The sequence below is a fragment of the Xiphophorus maculatus genome, chromosome 12 (assembly GCF_002775205.1).
Source record: "Xiphophorus maculatus strain JP 163 A chromosome 12, X_maculatus-5.0-male, whole genome shotgun sequence".
In the NCBI taxonomy this organism is placed as follows: Eukaryota; Metazoa; Chordata; class Actinopteri; order Cyprinodontiformes; family Poeciliidae; genus Xiphophorus; species Xiphophorus maculatus.
Window position 1 is genome coordinate 9,413,745 of NC_036454.1, and position 23,937 is coordinate 9,437,681.

At 35.0% G+C, this 23,937-nt stretch overlaps 1 protein-coding gene across 1 annotated transcript; it reads right to left on the minus strand.

Annotated features, from left to right (window-relative positions):
• Positions 1-3,644: 3,644 nt before the first annotated feature.
• LOC102229229 (threonine--tRNA ligase, cytoplasmic) lies at positions 3,645-22,136 on the minus strand. The gene is made up of 19 exons (XM_005800978.3): positions 21,991-22,136; positions 21,175-21,252; positions 19,264-19,454; positions 18,321-18,444; positions 17,419-17,543; positions 16,543-16,660; positions 16,404-16,468; positions 15,970-16,048; positions 15,639-15,785; positions 14,938-15,036; positions 11,815-11,981; positions 11,088-11,250; positions 9,616-9,753; positions 7,052-7,129; positions 6,862-6,962; positions 6,590-6,694; positions 6,297-6,369; positions 4,392-4,506; positions 3,645-4,258 (listed from the first exon to the last, which is right to left on the minus strand). Exons 1-19 carry the CDS (start codon positions 22,048-22,050, stop codon positions 4,110-4,112), a joined length of 2,175 nt encoding a protein of 724 aa, XP_005801035.1. The 5' UTR covers positions 22,051-22,136; the 3' UTR covers positions 3,645-4,109.
• Positions 22,137-23,937: the final 1,801 nt, after the last annotated feature.

Genomic DNA, 23,937 nt, shown 5'->3' on the forward strand with positions numbered 1-23,937 from the left:
TCACACGCTAGCGTTCCAGCTGCCAGAAAGTGTGATCAAACAGTTCCTAATTAGAACCATATAATTTGGTGACATTATGATATTGAAGCTGGCAGCGTTGGTTTTCCCAAGCAAAACTAACTTCATGAGCGGCTGACCATAATTTGGGGTTTTGTTGCATTTATGCACAGGGGTTATGGTGCAGGAGGAGGGTGTGTAAGTGTGTCCTAGGATGATAGGCGTTCTTTTTTTTTTCCACAGTCAGAGGTGTGTTGGATCTAAGGACGGTTGGTAACAAGTTAAGTATGCATTTGTTTGGCCCAGAAGCAACACTGCTCCAGGATGAAAAGGCAGCGTGTAGGTAGCAGCCTACACCCTGTGTCACGGAGGGAAGGCTTTTTGGCTTTCAGCTGTCACTCTGGAGGAAAAAAACCAGCAAAGGAGAAGAAAAAAAAAACCTTTCACATAGATCATACAGGCTGAGGATATGACTGCTGTGGCTGCTGACAGTTGTCATGGAGATGACAGAAAACAAATACAATGACAAAGGCTAACATCTTGTTAAAGCAGAGATAGGAAAAGAAGTGGTGATGTGGTTTATGAGAGCAGTCTTGCGTTTAAGGAAAGGGCGTTCATTTATATTCTTGTTCAGAAATTAGATTTCTTATTTCTTGCCAATATATGTCAGCAGTAGGACAGTTTAAGAGGCTCAAAACAGATGGCAAATGCAATTAGACTGCTGGCTCTATAAATAACAAACAAAATTAAACAATAGAAGATTAATTTAAGAGTCACTTTATATAAAAGCCATAAACCTTGTCTAAAAAGTCACTTTTACAACATTATTTCAGTTTCCTTAACAAAACCTCTTTTCATACAATCACATATAATATTCTTGCAAAGATATTCAAACTGTTTGAACATTTTCATATTTTATTTCACTAAAGTCCCAAATTTCTGTGTTTTATTGTGATTTTAGGTGATAGACCAACACAGCATACAGTCAAATTCAGTAAATTAGAATATATATCTGGATGAGTCTCATTTGTCAGATTTTGAAAATAATCTTTCAGCAAGTATAGACATACTTTTCACTATGCAAACATTTATGTTTTTAAACATACTTCTTTTTATTAGTCTAACATCATATTCTAATTTTAAATTTCATTTCATGCTTTCATGACCTATAATAGAAAAAGAATCATATTTAACAGAAGTGAAGTCTCTCTAACATCCATCTATGTGTAATGTGTTTCACTAACTGAAATAAATGACTGAAACAAATTGACAAATTTAATAACACCCTAATCTATTAGATGAGTCTGTAGTGCAAACTGTGAAATGCAAGAAATCTGAAAAGTGTGGCATTCATATGTATTCAAGCCCATGTTATTCCAAAACCCCTAAATAAAATTAGAGACCAGGAATGCTAATAACTATTTCAAACTACATAGGTCACATAAAAATAAAAAATAAGAAAAAAAACATCCAGGAGATGAGGTTACTCATACAGGAAGGCCTTTTTGTTACAGAATGTCATGAGCTGAGGCATGATTTTAAAAAAATACATAAAAATAAAAAAAAACCTAGGCATAGTTGACCAAGGATTGCCACAAATCTAAATTTTTTAGACACTTAGGGACATAATTGGGAATAATACTTAAACCTTGTAGGATTTCTACTCCTTACATCAAGAAATTCAGAGGGATATTACCTTCTAATATACTGTATTTTGTGGCTGGGAAACAGCTTGCAACTTTAAAAAATACACAAAACAGCAATGATTAAAAAGAAGTGAAACAAGTCAATTGCTTCCTTCAAACACATGTTGCATTGGAGCAGAGAAGTTTGCTCAGCTCAGTGAAGCATTGTGACCCTATGTGGTCAGATCAGTCAGTCAGGCGTGCAGGAGAAATCCAACGGAACAAGAGAGAGCTGGGATTCACGGAGAGACGCTGGGCTCCACAGAACAGCCGAATCCCCAGAGAGTTCTAGCTGTCTCGCTCCGGCTGTTGACACTCCCCTACTCCACTGACTTTTTCATTAACCCCTTATCAAAATGTTTTTCTCTCCCACACTCCACTGACAAGAACACAATTCCCTCTATCCCCACACAGAGGATCCTGTTTCAGCTGTTCCCCCTTGTGGCCGCATTTGGTAAACCACACAGTTACTTTCTGACGGATGTTTAAATCTTGTTCAATCTGTTTTCCATTTCTACTTTTAACACTGTAAAATTAATAATAAAAAAGCATTTTTTATTATTATTAAGAATAAGTAAGATGAATATGTAAAAAATAAGGACAAATATTGATAGTTGTTTTCTAAAAATCTATACAGTATAAAAAAAATCTGACTCAGTTATAGAAATTTAAAACACTAAAACACTCACATACCAACAAAAGGACAAAGGTTATCTAATAATTCAGCTTGTGTCTCTCTACAAGAAACTAAAACATTTTTTTTTCAATTTGGTGCTAAGTAGAATAAATCAGATAAACAAACTGATGACCTTTGACATATTATAATTTTGTCCATCGTGCAGAGCAGCTGGAGTAACTGTTTTTGTTGACCCTCATTCAGAGTTTGGTGCTTGCTGCCCTTTCTGCAGCATATTTTGCTCCAGCTGTAAGCTCTGTGCCTCTTTGCCATTCATAATGAGAAATGCTTGCATTATTTAGACATAATTATCTTCCGGACAAAGCAAGGGGGCAATTAACGATGACCCATGTGGCAGAAAGAGACAAGACTCTTCAAAATTTATGAACTAACAATAGGCTACAACACAAATATTTGTGTAACTTATAAAAAGTTACCAAATTAGTTGATTTTAGTATACAGGGATTACTGTATGCTGAGGTGTAGTGTTAATTTTCAGCTGTCTGAACAATCCTACATCTACAGTAGCAGCCAGTGGTTGGATTGATGAGTTAGGTGTAATAAATTAAATCAAATCTGTGTGATCTAATATGCATTTTTATGCCTATGTAATTGTGAACACTGTGCTATAATGGAAGATGGACTCATTTTGTTGCTTAGAGAACAGTTAAGTTTCTCCTAATTGTCAGAACATTACATAATATCAATGAAAACAGGTTTATAAAGCAGAAATGTAGAGCAAACCGCAACTGCAGTTACTCAGCAGACACAAGGAGGGTAAGACACAAAAAGTCCTTGCTAGAGAAGCTGACTTCATATAATTCTGCATACAACCATCTCCTGTGGAACATGAAATCAGTCAAGACCCTAAAGCAAATTTTCACCAAAATCTTTAGGATTTTTAACAAGAAAAATGCTGGAGCTTACCAGAACGCTTCTGCTTAAAACAAAGCTTTTTTCATTTTTTTTTTGCTGTATTGTTAGTCTGCATTGGGTTAGTTTCTTTTGGTAGCTTTCCAAAAAAACAACCTCTCAACTCTGAAGCCTCAACCAAAAGAAATAAAAGATGTCAACATGAGGCTGAGTAAGCCTCGGCTTATCGGCCAATTCAAGGTCAGGTGTTACTGCAATCGTTAAGAGGTCGATTTTAAGTTTAAGATTCTGGGTTTTCTTCTGACAAAAGCACATTTTCCAGCTTTGTGCAAAATATCAAGTAGACCCAAGTTTTAAAGATCACTCTTTAACTCAGACCCTCCTTATATCATGTCACAAAAAGCAGCACAGAATCATCAAGAATAAACTGTTTATCAAAATTGGATTTCATGTACAATTCCCTGAAGAAATGATGAGCAACAACAAGATAGAGGAAGAACATTTAAAAAAACCGCATTTCCCCTTTGCTTCGATAAGCTTGTAATATGGAAACTGGAGAAGAATGTTTAAGGAAACAGTTTATTCATTTACGGACTTGTTCTGCTGAGCTGTTCAAGGACCTCACCATATTACATTCGAAACAAAGAGAAAGACTATTACACTTCATAACGTTTGGTTGAGCAGTATCGTGATAACCAGAGACAGGAAATGGAAGACAACAGAAAAATGTATATCTTTGCACCGGTACAGGAAAACCTGGTTTCTGACAAAAATAAAGACATTTGCAGGCATTTATTCCCCATCCCCCTCTTAAAAAGTTGATCATAAACACAGCATCTGAATTTAATTGAGGTTTTGTGGAGAGAAGTTGTTTGAGCTCAGAACTCTTCCTCTGCGTTTCTACTCCTGGAGGCCTTCAGCTCCGTGAGGCGTTTGATGCACTCCTCCACACTGCACTCGCCGTGGACTTTGTTGTCTCGGGTGCGCACGTTCACAGTGTTGCTAGCCTTCTCCTTCTCTCCCACCACTTTGTCCGACAAGGCAGAATGCAAATACGAGAAAATAAAAACAAGAAAAAAGAAAATCAATATCTGGGCGGACAACGGGAAAGATAAGAACAGGAACCGATAAAAGAGGAATAAATGCTTGTTGCCACTGACCCAGGATGAAGTTGTACTGTGCCAACTGCGCATTTCGGATCTTTTTGTTTAGAGTGCAGCTGGGATCCAGATCCACATCTGCCATGAAGCCGCTTTTGTGGAATTCCTGCTTGACCTGCAGAGTAAATCAAAGAAAGACAAAGCTTGTTTTAAGTATCACATGTTCATTACTTCAACATGGTGTCAAAAATTACAATTTGGTGGTTGTGGTTACAAAATTCCCCCCAAAATATTCACTTGAGACAACTAAAAAATAGATTAATTTCTAATATGAATACAAAATAAAATAGGAACTTTTGTGCAGAAAAGTGGTGAAAAAGCAAAAAGTTGCCCTCCTAGCAGAAATAAAATATGCCATTCATACTAAAGTTCTAATGTAAGGGTCTGAAATACAGCTGAGATGAAAAGAACAGAAATATGTTTTTTTTTTAAGTAAGAAAAGCTCAAAATTCTTATTATGGCTTTTATTCCAACTGACTGACATGGATCCAAAACTTTGTGAACAAATCTATTTTGTTGACTGTTGCTGCAGAATTCATATGTAAAATACAGAGTAGGTTTATGGCAAACTGTGCAAAAAAAATCCCACTTATCTTTCTGTGAGGAAAAACGTCCTAGCTGAAATGCTGTCACTCAGCAGGAAATGTTTCTATGCTAAAAGCAAGGGACTATATTTCCAAGAGAATAATAGCTCAAATATATCCTTATGAAGCACGTTTGAAGCTGAAATCTCCTGAATAAATCATGAATAAGCATTATAGGAGTTTATTTCATGACATTTTTCTCTGAGTTATTTAGTATCATAGATGGACTAAGAATTTGTCAAAGTCCCAAATATTTTTGTTCCAACCCCACAAAACTGCTCAAATCAGCATGACATGAAGAACCAATCAGACCTTTAATTCCATTAATGTGTGATGTTTTCCTCCATTCTTCTTTCCTCAACCATTCATTTAATAAATCCTGCCACCACTCAACCTTTCCTCCCTAAAATCAATTTTTCCTTCTGATCTTGCCTTCCTTCTTGAAATCAACCTTTGCCTTAAATAAATCTTCCATCCATCAACATTTCCTTTAAGTAAATACTCCCTCCAATCAACCTTCCGTTTCTCCCCTTTTCCAATCAATCAATCTCTTCCTTCTTTCCAACAACCAGTGTATCTAATCAATTCTTAATCAATCGTTCATCCATCCGGCTTTCTTTTAGTAAACCCTCTCTCAATCAACCCTCCATTTCTTCGTTCCTCCAATCACATTTTTCTTCTTACAATTAATTCTTCCCTCCTTTCTTGCCCAAACTAGCCATTCCTTTTCCCTTCCTTTTTCAAACCAATACTTATTTTTAATAATTCCTAATTCCAAAACTTGCTCCGTCCTTTGGTTTTCCAAACAGTCCCTCCCTCGACTTATTCCTGTCTTTTATGCCTCAATCCAATGATGCCTTCTTCCTCCCTTTTTAACTTGACTTCCCCTCATAGATTTTTAAATTCTTCTTTACGAATCAATCAATCAATCAATCAATCAATCAATCAATCTATCCTACCTCCCTTTCTTTATTATTTTTTGTATCCATTGTTTCTGAATCCATCAATCCTTCCTAAAATGTTCCAATGAACAAAAATGAGAAGCGTTTTTATACAGCCTAATAAAATTCAGTACTTTAAAGTTAGGAGAAAAAAGCTGCTGTGACTGTAATAAGCGCTGAAGCAAACAGTGAGACTCCCAGACAGTTCTGTGATTCTGGTACGGCACAGAATCCCAGCCAAAAATAAGATGCACACCAAGGATAAGACAAAAGACAAATAGCTTCAGCTTGGAGGTAAATTTAAATACTTGATAACCTCAGGGTAACTCGCTGCCCTTGAAATGTGACACTGTATTAACATAGCAGAGGTGAGTGCTTACTTTCTCAGCATATTCTTCACAGGTTGGTCCCACAGGTATAACCATCACTTGATCGGGAGAAAGCCACAGTGGCCTGAAGAAGAAGAACAGAACATTTCTGTATTTATTGGACTTGTGGGGTAGCAGGAGGACAAACACAGACTGTAAAATGGTTCAGGATACATTTCTGTTTTTTAAAATTATTCATGAATTGTCATCACTCAAACCAACTTAAATAAAAACAAACATGTCTCTGTCTATTAGGGTTTGTCCTTCTTTTTGATTAATCAAATGAAATAGGATTGTTCACGAACCATTTGCCTCCGTAGTTCTCAGTCAGAATGGCGATCATTCTCTCCACTGATCCCAGAATAGCTCTGTGGATGATCACTGGTCTTTTGTGGTCATCACCATCATTACTGCAAAACAATTTAAACAAAACTGAAAAAATGCAATTGAAATAAAGACACGCAAGATATAAATCACATGAAGGCAATAAGAGAAGTTAAGACTTCATCCAACTAGTAAAAAAAAAGAAAAATCTTGAACAATATTTAAGATTAATGAAAAGCAGCAGAACTGTTACCCGACAAAGGAGAGATTAAAGCGTATGGGGAGCTGGAAATCAAGCTGTATAGTGGCACACTGGTGGTATCGACCGATGGCATCCTTGATCTGAATGTCAATCTGCAGACATAAAAAACACATGTGATCAGCGGCCCTCTCTCCGGCTGATTTACAGCTGAACTAAATCAATGCTTCAGTGAGCCGCTCACCTTGGGTCCGTAAAAAGCTCCATCACCCGGGTTCAGGACCCATTTCTCCCCAAACTCATTTAAGCTGTTTTCCAGTTGCTGCGAAAACAAAAATGATTAATATTGCTTTACAACAACATTCATGGTTGAGCAATATCCAGGTAAACAGTGTTGCTAAGCACAGCAAGAAAGTTCATCTGGGACAAATCACTGAGCTGAGAATTGCTAATGCCTCCATGTTATGTCATGGTTGCTTCTGAGCAATAAAATGAGGAGGAGAAAGTACAGAGCTTTCTGCCTCTCCTTCTGTCCATTTTATCTGTCTTTTTGGTTTATGTTATTTTCCATCTGTTTCACTGCATACATTAAACAAGCAATAAAGTCCAGTTGTTCCTATAGAAAAATGTAATTGATTAAAAAGAAAAAAATATATATAGTAGCTTGAAACACCAGAAATCTCAGACAAATTAAAGTAAAACAAATAGCAAAACAGGAAGAAAATCATAACATAAGACCTTATCCATGTACCATGACCTTTAACCTCTACCTGTTGTGTCTTACAGGTACAAATAAGAACACAATTTGGACACATTTTTATATTATGGCAAACCAATAAAAAAATTTTTTATGCAGAAATACTATGCTATGGCCAAAGCTATATTAAGAAAGACTGCTGACTGGACAGTTGTCCATCAGACCGTTACTGATGCTGTAAATTATGAGAACAAGCTGCAAAAGCTCAAAAGAGTCCGCTTACACAGCGCTGTATAAAAGCATATTAATGAAAAGTTGAATGGAAGATAAACATGCAGTAGAAAAAGGTGAACAAGTAGTGAGGATAACCACAGCCTTAAGAGGATTGTAAACTAAAGCCAATTCAAGCGTACAAAGATTTACAAGGTGTGCAACTAAGTGCTCTTAGAGCTTTCACAAGAACCCGAGCTACAACTGGAGCATTTATTCTGTTATTCATCAGAACTAGCAATAATAAAAGCCTAAAACACATTATGATGCGAGTAATACATGCATGAGTTTACATTTTTTAACAAAAAATGTACTTTTTTGATATATATTGAGATATAAAAGTTTGCAATAAAACATGATTATTGGATAATTAAAGTGCTTCTTGCAATCAAACATTAGTCATGCTTTTCATACCAGGAAAACTGAATGAAAAAAATACTATCTGTTGCTAAAATGGATAACTAACTCAATAAAAGCTTTAAATATTAGTTGCAGATATAAACAAAATGCAATACAGTAAATTAACAACAGTAAAAATACAAAAAGACAATAATTTTGAGGATGTGGAACTTAAGAATTGCTTAAATGATCGTCAATTAATTTTGTAATCGATGAATCATTTACTGAAGTACAGTGACTCAAAAGAAAGAACACAGTCAGGACAGTAATTAAGCTAAAGCTGTAGGAAAAAGCACATATTACATAAATTTTGCATTTAAGATTGAAAATAAGAACTTTTCTCAGTAAATATGTTCTACCCAGAACTCCTCAGGTTTATATATGGCTTTCTCTGTATCAAATTCTGTAGCAAAAAAATCCAGAGCAAGAAGTGAAAATCTCCTTATTAAGCACCTTTGGCTATCCAGTTAATAAGTTAACCCAAAGGAGAGTCAGCAGATCAGGTCTACACTGCACTGATGTGAAGTCAAGCAGAAAGAGCTCAGCTTTTCACATGTTTATATTACAAGTATTTATTTAGCTGCAGATTAATCTTTTGCAACAAATGGCCAAGCAAATTCTAAAGGAATGTTATTACATTTTAGGCAAAATATGTTTTAATTAAAAAGGAATTTATTGGTTTATTTGCACCTTTTAACATTGCACAAAAAAGATGAAGTAGTTAAATGAAAAATTTGCAGAATGTGCCACAAATTGATTACTAAAATAATGAATTTAGCTTCAGCCCTAATAAAAATAGATGTATAAATAAGTTATGTAATGGAAATCAAGAGGGAAATTGTGCATACAACAGTGCTAATTAGTATGTCAAGTGAAAAAAACAAAAACAAAGAAAAACTAAAACTCAATTCCAGCAGTGTACCTGCCAACAAACACCTTTTCATCCATCTAAAGCCTGCCAGTAAATCCTTACAAAACCAACAATCTGATGTCCTTCATTCAATCCCAGGTGCACCTGAAAAAGTCTTTTGTTTTATCAGCTGCCATTTAACACAAACTCTACAAAATTCTCCCAGACTTCCAAGTAGTCCAAGAAAGGGTCTGTATTGTGGTAATCTAAAGGCTAAACAGTCATTATTGCTCAATTTAACTCATCTCGTTGTTTGCTTTACATACAAATTGAGCCAACTGAGGCTTTAAGTTGAAAAAATAATCACTGAAACATTGCTGCTTTTCCTGTAAATCAACTCGCTGGGACAGAACAGGAAGTGAAAGCATCAAAGTGTGAATATTATCTCTGAAGAGGAAAAAGCATTTACTTCCACCGAACTGAAGGCTGCTTAGAGAAAATATAGATCTTCTGCTTCTGTCTAGCCAATACTTTCTAACAGCACCTTCTGGGTGTTCATATTTTCTCATATACTGAGAGGAACAGAAATTACCTTTTCTGCCTGGTTCCAGATTTCTGGCTCTCCCAGAAACTTCTCTGGTCTTGTAGAAAGGTTGAGTTTGAAAGTGAAGCCAAACACTTCATAAACTGTACGTAGGAAGTCCAGGCAGCCTTTAATCTCCTCTTCAATCTGGGGTCCACAATAACAGAACATTAATATTTGAAAACATAAATTTAGTATAACATTATGTTTATACAAGCGTTAACAGTTTAATGTTTATATTCTTAGCTTTATTCTTTTTTACTTGCATGTCTTTTATGGTTACTAAGCTTTTATCTCTGTTTTGACCCCAATTTAGTACAAACATGACAATGTTACTGTATACCAAAAACTACATAAATTTAAATTATTATCTAATTATGTAGGAAGCATAGATTCATCCTGTCTTTGTCGGTAATATATCTACGATACAAAGTCCAGTGCATTTTAATAGGTGCACATCAGGTATACCGGTTAAGCCATTAAGATACAACAGTTACATTTTTCTCAATATCAAAGCAAAAAGAAGTTGGCTAAAATTCCCATTTTCAATAAAATTTGGTGTCCTAGATGGAAAAATTTTATTTTATTTTTTTTCCACTCATTATCTAGGGTCTGTTTGCAATGAACCCAAAGCAGAAACACATGTACACTTTTTAATGACTTGTTATATTATCACATATTTTCCTAAAATCGAGCACCCTGGGCCTAAAGGCTTTACGATCTTTGTGTCTTTTCCAGCCCTCTTTCACAATACACAATCACGAGCAAACTGGCTGTGTATTGCCGCATCTTCATATATGAATCTGCTAATGAATAAAATTGCTTCACTTTTTGAACTTTTGGTCTCTTTAATTGATACTCGAATTGATTCGGGGCAATAACCTTGTTTCCAAACTGTTAACCATGAAGCAGAAGAATTTGGAGTTTTTCTATGTGAATATGACAAACAATTCATCATTAATAACACGTTTGTTGTGCCAGAAAGTGTTGTACTAAAAGTTTGACATCCTGCAAACAAACACTGTGTGCTTTTACACCCAGCGTTTTTATTGTGTTCCCCTGGAAAGCTGACTCATGTTGTAGTTTTACCAAGTTAAAAACTAAATTTTTACCCACAAGAAGCAAATAAGATCTGAAATGCAGAAGTGTTGTGATGAAAATACAACACTTAACACAACTGCAACACACTGGCATCGCAGTTTTACTTCTGACAATTAAAACAAGGTTAAATATGAAGCAGCAGAACCAGGAATAAATTCATATTCCTTGTCCAAACGCTGCACATTCATTATTAACACAGCACAACCCGACACATGAGCTGTAGAAATTTAAAATTATTTCAGAACAGCATCATTTATTTTCCAACTTGTACTCTTTAACCTCAGCAGACAGCGCCTCAGGTAACGTCACTCTGTCAAATTATTAGCCACAGACAGCTTTTCTTCCTCCAGAAATGAATGTTTTTGTAAGAGAGTCCTAACCTGCTCTATTGAGCAGAAGATATGCGCGTCGTCCTGCTGGAAGCGGCGGACTCGCGTGAGACCAGTCAGGGCTCCAGACAACTCGTTTCTGTGCAGGACGCCAAAGTCGGCCATGCGGAGAGGAAGCTCTCTCCAGGAGCGAGGACGGTGATCAAACATCAGGCTGGGTCCAAACAGAGACGGGGAAAAAAACGTGTGAAAACACAATGCGACTTCAATCTAAAGTTACGACAAAAACACTGATTCAAAACAACATTGAGAGTAAATGCAAGATTTGATGCAACTGATAAAACAATGTAAAAGTTACTTTGGATGATGACGGGATTTACTAAGAAGCGATAAGAGACTTGAGCAGTAAATAAACATATGAAAGATATTAAAACAGAGATCCAAATTGTTACTTCTATTTATCCTGCAACTCAGCATTCAGCAAGAAACAGAAATGGGACATTTTCCACCTGAAAACACTACAAGGCCTTAAAGCCATTCCAATTTTAGACGTGCTGGTTGAAAATCTGCTGCAGCGACAGTTTGTCACAATAAGATGCAGAGCTAAACATTGTATCACAGCTATTTTGCATGATGAAGGTACTTCATTTCATGCAGGAGGAAAACAAGATCATTTGTCTCATTTACAGGGTGTTTTCATTTACCATTAATGTTCATTTTTCCCCTGGCTGCCAGACTAAATTATACAATTTCTTGTAAGAAAATGCCTAGGTCTCACCAGTGCCCAGGGCAGTTCATTGGTTTGAGTGCAAAGGTCTCCTTCTCTGCCTCAAAAGAGAACATGTTCTCGCTGTAGTGCTGCCAGTGGCCCGAAGTCATCCACAGTTTGCTGTTGTAGATGTTGGGAGTCACTACTTCCTGGAAACCCCTCTTCCTATATTCGCTCTGCGAAGGACAAGTCAAAGTATTCCTTATAAGATACATGGCGCCTTTGAAGGACATTCAAAGGTGCAGATAGTGCAGAAAAAATCTGCACTATAAATAAAGTCCTGAACAGTCTTCTGTCACAGCGAAGGACTTCTGCTAACAAATAGCACCTTCCACACCTGATAACAACAGATAGTGTAAAAAAAATCAATAAACTCAACTCGTATTTTATATTAGTAACATTATAGAAAATCTAATTTCTGTGGAAAAAAAGAGAAAATAGAGATTGTGAAAAAGGAAGAACAGGTCACTCCTGTAAATGAGACCTCATCTCTCACTGAGATTTACCTGTACTAATAAAGGTGAAATAAAAAAAACCTCCAGTTTTACAGGAAAAAGTTAAAATAAGTACATTTAAATAAATTTTATAACATGCAAAAGATAAGGGTGGAACATTTTAGAAAATCCAATCCTTAATTAAATTATATTTATTGCCCTAGTGTAAGTATAAACTTTTCTTATAAAACAAAAAACATCTTCCACAATATTTGTGACTCCTAAAAAATAAATGCTACAGGCCTTTTTTGCTTTATTTGGACTTTTCTTTTGATAGGAACCAAATAATTGTGGAAGGAACTATACCTTCAATTTTGTTTATAAAGGAAATTAGAAACAATAAATTAAAACTGCAATTGCTTTTTTGTTGCTTTAAAACTGCTTAACTCCTTGAAATCTGATCTGCCAAATTCACATGGGAGGATTTATACTGATTATTGCATCTCATTCTTGTGTTAATACATCTTGGCTTGCTTTGTCTACTTGGGTGTTACACTTCAAAATCTAACCATGAAAGAGCTTTCACAATAAAATCTTGGGCAACTGATGGGATTTTTTTCACCATTAAAGTATTTGACTGACTGATTACTATATTTGACAGAGGTGGAGTTTAAGCTTGTGCAGACAGGGCTTCTTTATGAAACCCAATTTCGTTTCTCGAAATCGCCTCTGTCAGAAATCCATTTTGTTACATTAAGGTGAAATTGCTTAAAGTGTTTTTTTCTTAGTGAGTGCACACTCTGAGAATCAAGACTTGAAAAGCAATTTCTCACCCTTTACAATATAGAGAAATAACTTTTCGTCAATGCCATCAAATGAATCTGATTTACATGTTTTGATTTATTTTACAAAGGGTTAGTTCACTTCTGGCAAGGGTATCTGACTTACAAACTTTAGCTTGATTTTCGGTTGTCTAATAAAGTGAAAAGCAGGAATTATATTTGGACTGAAACAGGAAGTTTGAAATGCACAATAGGAAAAAGCAAAATGTTTAATTTGAGGATTTTACAACTGTGCTTGTTATCTGAACAGAAGGTAATGTAAAACAGTTCAAGTAAAACTGCATGTTGATAATAAGGATGGCGGGGAAATGTCTGACTTTATATTGAAGAATTAAGTCTTCAGGAGCTGTTCCAGTAGATGGTCCTGAGTTTTAAAACAGACATTTAAAATTTTTCACTACCAAATTAAAGAATGTTTATGTAAAATTCTGAAGAATCCAACATTAGACTAATTAGCAGGCTAATCAATTTCCAGAGAGGTAGAAATAATTAAACCTGTTGTTCAAGAAAATTCATGAAATTAAAAAGTATACATGTATATAACTTTTTTTGTGTATTACCCGTACAACTTTAAGTGAAGCTATTTTTGGTCATTTCATTTATTTCTGTTTTTGAATAGCATAACTTTTGCTATAATATCTGTATTACCTGAAAAATGTTATACTCCAACAATGCACCATTGTGTTTATTTCTGATTTCAACTTGTGTATTTTAACACTAAGAGTAGTAACAAATGTATTTTCGAACAGAAAAGTTACACTCGACATAATCCGTTTGACAGTTTTCCAGCAGACAGTGGCTGCTGGAAAAGCAGCTTTTTACTTTTTACTGAATACTTTTTCAGCCACTAATTGCTGAAAAAGTATTGATGCACATTCATTGAATCTTGAGTGGGAAAAAAATGTGTGGTTGGGTTGAAAAAAAGTGTACAAGTGACTGAGATAATCACAGCCTTGATTGAGAAGCAAAGCCTATTCATGAGTTTTGGGGACATTTACAAGGTATGGACTGCAGTTAAACACAGAGCTCCACGAGTAAACACACAACATATCAAGGCTGCACTACGTTCCTGTGTTGAGTAACTCTGCACAAATACAATATTTGGAGAGTTTTACTTGAGCTAAGACAAAAAGGACTGAAAGGCTGTTTAGTTGTTAAAAGTCTGTTTTTGAAATTAAAGTGAATTTTGAATTACAGGTCCCAGAGTCTGAAAGAAAACTGAAGAGGTTGAAAATAAGTGTTAAGTTTCTACAGCCTGTGACAATTTAGGATGCCATCAGTTCATGTTGGTTCACTGTGAAAATGAAATATAGCATTTTGTGTTTAATTAACCAGCATAATATACAAGTCTATTTCTGAACCAAGTTTAATAATGTAATTTGTGAAGATGCATATTTATGTGATCAGCTGCACAATTAAAAGAGAAAAATATATTAGCATGGAAAAAAACACTTGCCATATCCTAATGTATCAATTATTTAGAGAAATCAAAATTTATTAATTAGCCATCTATGACAAAAAAGAATGTGTTAAGTTACATATTTTTTTATGTTGCTTTTTACGTTGTTCTAAAAGAACAGCTTTGTAAACTGCATGTTTATTATCAAAGCATGTGTATGCAATATAAATAAGGCAGAAAATAGAGAAAATAATGTGTGTGTTAAATATTGAATCCTACTGTACTTCTGCGTTTTCTACTTTTGTAAAGAACAAGTGGAGCTCACTCTGATCATTTCATTCTCTTCAGGTTTTCCTGCGAAACTAAACTTTCTGCCTCAAACCTTGGACTTTTCCTCTCAAAGCTTGGAGCGAGATCAAAGCAATTATCCACTGTGGGCCTGTCGGCTCGAACTCACTCTGATGAACTCAATCAGTGCGTTGTAGATGAAGGCCCCTTTAGGCAGGAAGAAGCAGCTCCCTGGACTCAGTTCATGGAAGAAGAACAGTTCCTGCTCCTAAATTTAAAAAAAGAAAAGGTCTGTTAAAGTGATGGGAAATTTAAGTGGGTAATACCAAGGTCAAACTAGTTTTTCTTTCACATAATGCAACACCTCATTATATACCAATCCTGGTCTGCATTTGTGTTCCTGTTTGACTTGTTTTTCCATAAGCATGATTACATGGAGCAGACAGACATAAGAACACATGCCCTGTAGCTACAATTGCTTAACAGATCTAAATATAACTCCTTTATTTCTTCTAGCATCAACATTGTTTCATCGGAAAAGTTACATCATAAATTTAGCAATTCATAGTCTGATACATAAATAAAAAATATGAAATCAGTTGTACTACCAGCAACAGCATAATCAACACTATTTTTTAAGCATTCACAAATACAACCAGGAAAATTGGATTATAATAACAAACAATTTCACAGTCATTTTTAAAGAAGGTTTGCCCAGTCAAATAAATTATTTTGTTAAAAAACGTTATTCAAGTAGACTGAATAGCAGTAGACCCATAAATAACCGTTTTTAACATATTCAACCCTTCTGAATACACAATGATTTTACTCTCTTTCTAGCCAAAACTGCTTTTGTATTTCAGCTCCTACCCGGCCCAGTTTGCGGTGATCTCTGTTCTTGGCTTCCTCCTGAAACTTCTCCCACTCTTTCAGCATTTTGGGGTCAGGAAAGGAGATACCGTAGATCCTCTGGAGGGTTTCCATGTCTGCTTTTCCCTCCCAGTAGGTAGAAGAATTCTAGCACAACAAAAAAACAGGGAGAGGATATAAAACTTCACCGTTCTCCAGAGTCCACCAAATCCCATGAGTGGTTCTGTTCCAGCAGTTGGAACAAACTAAATATAGTTGGTAGCAACAAATAGAGGCACACATAGTTTTTTATTCTTCTTTAAAAAAAATAAATAAAAAAAAGTAGACTAACCTTGTGGATTTTAAGGGCTTTGATCTTTCCAGTGTGTCTCACATGAGGACCCCGGCACAAATCAATTAGTGGACCACATCTGAAATGACAAGATATTTGTTAAAAAAATACATATGAACATATTTTTTTTCTTTAAAATAAAAAAATTGCACGTATAAAAATGTCTAAAGTATCAGATATAAAGTATTGTATATATTACATGGGAAACCCATGAAGATTTCTTGTCTAATCTACAGAACCCAATATTCCCCATTCAGATGGCAGATATCACTGGTTTAGGTCATGTAGGTCAACAATGTGTATGTTAAGTTCTGGTGCAAAAAAATGTTTACAACAATTAAAATTTGGCTAACAAAATTCATGCGTTTGCAAAACAAATTTGCAAAAAATCTGAAAAAAAAAAGAATATTTACATCATCCAGCTTTGGACTCACCTGTAAACAGTGGTGGTGGGAGTGGTGACTTTCTCGTTCAGAATGCGGCACTTAAACTTGTTGTACTTTAAAAGAACATTATAGGGTTAATAATTATTCAGAATTTTTTTTGTATTTACATGTGTATCCATTGCCTTACCTTAAACATGTCCAAAAGAGTTTCTTTCTTTATCTCCAGCCTTTCAAACGGCTGCTTCTCCTTGATGATTTTCTTGCAAAGGCTCTCCAGACAGGGAAAGTCATTACTTGATACACCCCTGTTAAAAAACAATATTATTATAAACAAAGAAACGTTATATTCTACTTAGTTTTCCTAATTAAAAGTAATCTACCATGTTATCCAGTAAAATCTAATTAACTTTATGAGTATTTCCATGCACAACTTTTCAAATTTCCTAATTTTTATACCATTTTTAAGTTTATAGCACACATTTCTAGACTGCACTGGCTTTAAATATATAAATAATAATTAGAAAATGATTAATTGTTTTGTTTAAAAAGGAATAATGTTGGAAAATATAACCAGTTTGTAAGCTAAAAGCCCCAGACTCTATAAGAAGGTCAATGTCTCCACCAACAAAGTCATAACTTAGACAAAGCAAAAACAAACACTACAGGTCCTTGGCTTTAGCCCTTCAGCAATGTCAAAATATCCTTAGACCAACTGTCTCCAGTAGGGCCATTAGCATAAACTGACTTCATTATGCGGGTTGCAGAATTATTTGGAAAACATCATTGAAGAAGGAAGAAAAGCAGTTGTAACAAAAAATAAATAAATAAAATAAAGTCAATGAAAAGATTATTCACCAGTAAACTGTTAACACATTAAAGCTAAACTGAAACACACCCAAGAAAATCCGGCTCAACTACCTGAACCATTCAACAAACTACCTGTATTCTGAGGTATGTTAGTCACCAATCTCATCGAACCGGCTAGACACACGTTACACCCAAAAGACTCTCACTAAGACCAAAACTACTTGACAAAATTGAACCCAAAACCTGAGCAACTCACTCATTGTTATCCAGAAACATGTCGTAGTAGAAGCCGTTCTCAATCGGAGGTCCGTAGCAGAGGCAGCCTCCATACACACGCTCCATGGCTTCTCCAAGGATGTGGGCACTGGAATGCCAGTAAACCTAAAATGTCATCATAAAATGTCAGCCAGTTAAATACTAAATGCAAAAAATATATATTTCTTATATTATTGATGAACATATGAAGGCAAATCAAACTGATGTAATAAAGAATGTGTATTTTTCAAATTTAATTTCTCAACATTATAAAATATGTTTTACAGAACAGCAAGATGTTTATTGTAGGAAACAAATTCCTAAGGTTTTAAAAGTAGCTTTTGAATGATGTCATTAATCTGACTGGATTGCCAAACTTCATGTTTGAACAATGTTATTCTGGTGCTTATTAAGATTGCAGTAAAGACATTTTGGATTATTAAAACTCTGAAAGAGCACAACTTCTTGCCAATAATTACAATACAAATATTTTTCAACAATGATCTGCATTGTTGCACCATTATGCAATTTTAGGGGAAATCACTGATCAAACAGTTTTGTTTGACATTAATGGATGCTGTTAAAATTGAATCATTAGCAAAGTAATTCATTTGAAAAATATTAAAATATTTACTTATTGTTACAACTATGATTTTATCCTTAGATACATCTAGCAAAATAATTGCCAGAAGTCTTACTACATGTACAAGAAAAAAGAGTTTAGAAGATACCAACAAATAAGACTGTAAATATGTCCAAATTACTCCCACATAAATAATTCTGATTCAGACAGAATCAAGAAAACTGATGGGATTGTTGTACTCATAACCATATGCAGAAATTTGATAAGAATCAGTTTCTACAAGTTCTCCAAAAACAGGACCATGGAAGATTTAAACTTACAGCTTGAGCTTCATCATCATCAAACTTGAGCAACTGAAGGCTGCAGTCACCCTCCAAAGGTCTGTCAAGGTCCCACACACTGTTGTTTACTTTGGCAATCACTGTGTTGTCAGCAAGGCCTTGGCTGCACCGTAAAACATAAAATATTCCACATCAAAGTAAAGAACAGGAACATATCAACTGGGGAATGGCTCCTATAGAAATCCCTTTTAAACTCTGCTGATAATGGCAGGTAAAAAATGAAAGCTCCAGCTCCCTTTGGTCACAGGGTGTTACTAATTACATTTTCTACTTAGAAATATCTACTGCAAGCAATTAAAGTAATTAAACCATGGATTTTTTAATACACAAAATTATACTTAGAAACAATTTATGCAATAATATATGCAACATAAGCATTATAAATGATATTGTCAAGTTGGTGAGCTTTGGTTTTACAAAGTTATATTTTGGGGTATATTAACAAGCAGCTAGAGAAAACAAGCTTTCCCTTAGAGTCCATTGTGTGCTTCTTAATTTCCTATAAAAATACTGAATTTTAAATTGTACCGTATATAAATACATCAGAGACACAATGTTTGGTTTGTGGAGATTTTTTGATATCTAGGAATATACTCTATATCGAATCATTGATTAAGATAACCAAAGAATACCAAACACACAAAATTTTTTTATCTAGTTTTTTTTTTTTTACTTTCTTGTGGCCAGATGATTTAAATAACTTATTAATAAAACAACCACAAGACTGGCTGGTGGCAACTTCTGTTTTTAATAATACAAGTGATGTGGATTACTTAAAGGAGAGCAACAATAATCACATGTTAAATAACACATCACAGTTCAGCTTTAGGCAATCAAATTTTGGCAGCCCCCTTTTTTATTTGCTTCATTCCAATTAACTGTAATACCACTATCATTACAGCAGAGCCATCATTACGCTGACCTGATTCCACAGGCCACTTGGTACGGTGTGGTCTTCCAGGACTCCGCCTCCACCACCTTCCCATCAGGCAGGGTCACCTTGATAGGCTTGCTATCCGTCGCAGCTCTCTCTGCAATCAGAGCGTCGTGCTCGGCTTTCAGCTTTGCATACAAAGTGAGACGCTCGTCGATGTACTGGGGCGGTGGTGACAACTGTGGGGGAAACGCAGGCTGTAAATACAAGGACTGGCAACAGTTAATAGGCTAGCAGTGTTTAATATATGCACTAGGTTAAACGGAACAGCCGACCTGCTTCCCTTCAAAACAAAAACTGGTGACCGTTTGGGTGACTCACCACATAATAAGACATGAGGCTTTAAGGGATTTTACCAACAAAAAAAGGGAAAAAGAAATAAAAACAATCACAGAAATTAAAAATAGTCAATACTTAAAAGCTAAGTGTGGAAAATCTTTGACTTGTCATATACATATATATGTATATCTACCTATATACATTTCGCAATAAAGCCCTATGTAAAAAAAAAAATACAATATTGTATGATCTTTGCCAAGGAAGGTAGTTTTGTCTAGTAGACACACATATGGTTGTACATGAGGAATGTAAGGTTGTACATTTGTGAGTTATTATTTCACATTTGTGAAATAATGTATGGCATTTGAACAAAAGTTGAGACCCATTCATTAAAATAATTTACTACTAATTTTCAAAACTGGTTTTAAACATGTTGCATATGATGTCCAATCCTGAAACAAGCAAAATTAAGAATCATTCTAAATTATTCCAACTGCTTTTATCTAAACTGAAAGTTTTTGTTGAATAATTGTGAATGTATAGGTTTAAGATGAATTAAAATAAATAAATAAATGTGTGGTTGTGTGGGATGGTTATGGGTACCATACTCTTTAGCACAGCCAGAACCAAAGCAAAACAATTATTGATTGAGCTAAAATATAATCAGATAGGTGCTCAGGAGAAATTTTGTACCATCAACAATAATTTAAGACTTAAACTTCAACAAATTCAAATAAATGCTGAACTTTAGATTTCTTAAAATGAATCACTTTTCTATCAGGTAGTTATTTCCATCGAAGCTTGTAAATGTTGGGAGCCCGTTTTACAGTCTAGTCCAACCTTAGACTTAGACTGACTTTATTGTCATTTTGCATGCACAGGGTGTAACCTGTTTTGTATGCAATGATTGTTTTGCCGATAGATCATCTTAAGCAAACCCAGGCCAAGATCCTGTACAGATCTGGAGTTAAACATCCAGGCAGATTCCGATACAAGATGACAACTTTAAGCATAACTGTTTACACCCAGTTTTAAAATTCTCTAACCTGAATGACCAGATCCCAGTTTGTAATTCCTCTGTGAAAATGCCAATCACCTAAGTTAGAGTACCATTCAGGACAAAATGAATTTATTAGAGAAATCAACTGTTTTTCCACACAACGCTGGGCATATAACTTAAAGAAGTTGAATAATCCAGGTGAATATACAACACACTACTGTACAGTTAGAGATTTTCAAAAACAAATATTACACAGCCTAGAAAACCTACTCACACATCCTGCAACCTGTAATCCACCAACAAATATAATTCCCCAAAAAATCTCTCTCAGAAAACAGGATTTCAACAAAGAACATATCTTATACATAATGGAAATCAGTATTTCATTTCAATAACAGTGTTCATAAAATACAGTTTTTAACAAGAAGTCAATTTCGCTTCTTGAGAAGAGTAACATTGATTAGTGGTCATTCATTGAACCTCAGCAGGTTCAACAAATCAGTGGCTCAGTGATGTTAAGTGTCGCCTTAAAACAATGAGTATTTCAAATAAATAAACACTTGTTAATCAAAATTGTCTTATGCCGTCAGGTCAAGAAACCCATATGATGTTTAACTCACCTCAGTTTTGCCTTCGGAGTCCCCAGAAACATTTTTGATTTTTTTCTTCCCTCCATTCTTACTGGCTGTACTTGACTCCTGTCCAAATACCACAAGGATGAAAGTGACAATAATGACATGTGGTCACAACTGGGACAATATCTATTCTGTTTTTCTATCTATATTTAAAATGCATATGGAGGCCATAGACAGGTGCAATGTTAATCTCGTAACAAATTCTATCTTTTGTTAGTTATTGACAACCATATGGAAATCAAACAAAAAAGTGTCATATTAATTACAGAACACAATAATACTCGGTTGTTTGTTATCCACAGGTCACCAAATCCTTGACGCGTATCAGTCTATAATGAAACCTTTGTTAAATGAAATAAACATTTAGGTATTGGATGCAAACCGATTTATACTGTGAACCCAGAACAATCTCCACAAAACGTTGAAAATTTATTACACACTAAATAATGTTTCAAATGACAGTGAAATAAACAATTATTCACATTTTTAACAGAGTTTGCCTGTTTTACGAAACCATGCTAACAGACGACCCACGAGTACCTGAAAGTTACTTCTAGCAACTCACCATGAAACATTTAAACACAAACTAAACGTTTGTTAAAAAGTTAGTAGAAGACATCATCTTCTAGACATTATTCCAATGACATTATCACAAAGAATTCACTTACAAGTCAGCTAGCCGAAGCGTTAGCGCCACATTGCAAAGAGCTAACTGACAGCATGCATCTTACCACACGCTAGGCTAGCTTCTAGTTGGCTTTCAACAGTATATTTATCCCGATATAAAAATAAAATGATCACCTTTATGCTGCCGTCCACTTGCAATTCATTCATTTCCTCTACCAAAGTCTGCTCAGCCATAACAAATCAAGAACGAGCCCACATTCAGAGCTAAGTTGTGCTATATGAAGTGAACTGTGTGCAGCAGGAAAACCGGGTGATGACATTTCCGGGATATTCTGATGCAACATTACAGATTGGGCGGAGCTTATTTGACATGAAAATAAATTTGTCAACCTCCTAAACAATTTTTGTCACGTTAAGGTCTTACGAAAACAATTAGATTTAAAATTAAACTAAAGTTTAAAGTGTGGCTGAAACAGATGGTTTACTGTGTCTCAGTAGTACACAACATAAAACTGGCTGTGGAGCTCCTTAGTGACATCTTCCATCTAGCACTAAAAGTCTGGGGTCAGGAAAAAGGCATCTAACATCTTTGCAAACCCCATAGACTCTACCAAAACTATTTCCTTCAGAATGATGTTTCCTGATGCTATTTTCCAATTTGAGCCACCACAGAAACAGTTTCTTTCCTACGGCTGTCTCACAATGAACGAATCCAGAATTCTAACTCTAATGTGAAGACACAAGCATTTTTTTCTCTTTCACATCAACTTTTTTCTTTATTTTCTAATCTATAAAAACTTGGCAGCAACATTTACATGTTCTTTTATCCTTATTTTACTCTGACTAAAATGTATCTATTTGTACTGAATGTCTGTACAATGGAAGCACTTATAATCGGAAGTCAAATTTCTTGTTTGTGCACATTGTATTGGCCAATAGAGAAATTTGTATTGATTATATTATATTATATTATATTATATTATATTATATTATATTATATTATATTATATTATATTATATTATATTATATTATCAATCTTAATCACTGGAATTAGTTGGGCTTTGGGAAGCCCGCCCCATGGGAATTTGGTCACTTATCATCATAAAGCTTAAAACTTATCAAGAGCTCATTAAGAATTCCTTCAAGCAACAAATATCCAAGCTGCCTTAAAAAAAGTGAGTTTAAATCACTTATATAAATATATATACAGTACTTCATAATTGACATGAGAAGACCATCAAAAATGTAATAGTATTTGATATTTTATCATTTTCAAAGGTGCATTGTGTCTAAATTTCAACCACCTGAGCCAAACTGTCCTCTTCAGTAGAAAGCAATTGAGCTGAATGTTCAGGAACAACACATAAATTGCCATGACTAAAGTCTATTATTTAATGGAAGAAGCTGGGAAACCTGTTTTGATATTGAAGGTGTAGTCAGTTTAACATCAGAATGTATTGAGCAGATGCCAGAAATCTATAGAAGCCCATACGAACAAGTGAATATTCCCTACTGAAAAGTTTGAGGGTGTGACAAGACAACAATTGGGGTACTTAACCAAAATTGGAAAATGTGTGTTTGTCTCAAGGTAGTACTAGGAAACCTAAAAAACAGCTGTACCAGCTGTTAAGCATAGTTACATCAGGGGTGTTTCATGGAGTTTTGCACAAAGTTGGTGAAATTATAAAGATGGAGGTGAATGTGGAAATAGTTAAAACTAACATTAGATCAAGAATTAGAAAGTTACAACCCAGACACAATAACCACAAACACATATAAAATTGGTTTGGAATAAGTAAAGCAGGGAAAGATTAAGTTTGTGGAATGAACCTGACCTGAACACTTCTGAAAATCAATTCACTAGTCTTAAAAGCCAGATATATGCAAAGAAAACCAACCAATAACTTGTAACTATTCTGCTAGAATATGATGGTCTACTGAGATAGAAGCTTATCGGTGGTATTAAAATCACGCTTTCTCTACACACTGCTGAGTTTCATTTAGCCCAAAATTAATGTACAAATCAAATGTGTGTCTGTTTGTGGAAGAGTGTCTCTGTATGTGTAATTTTGATGTGATATGGACTGTGAAAATCAACAATATTCAAATTCAGGAGCATT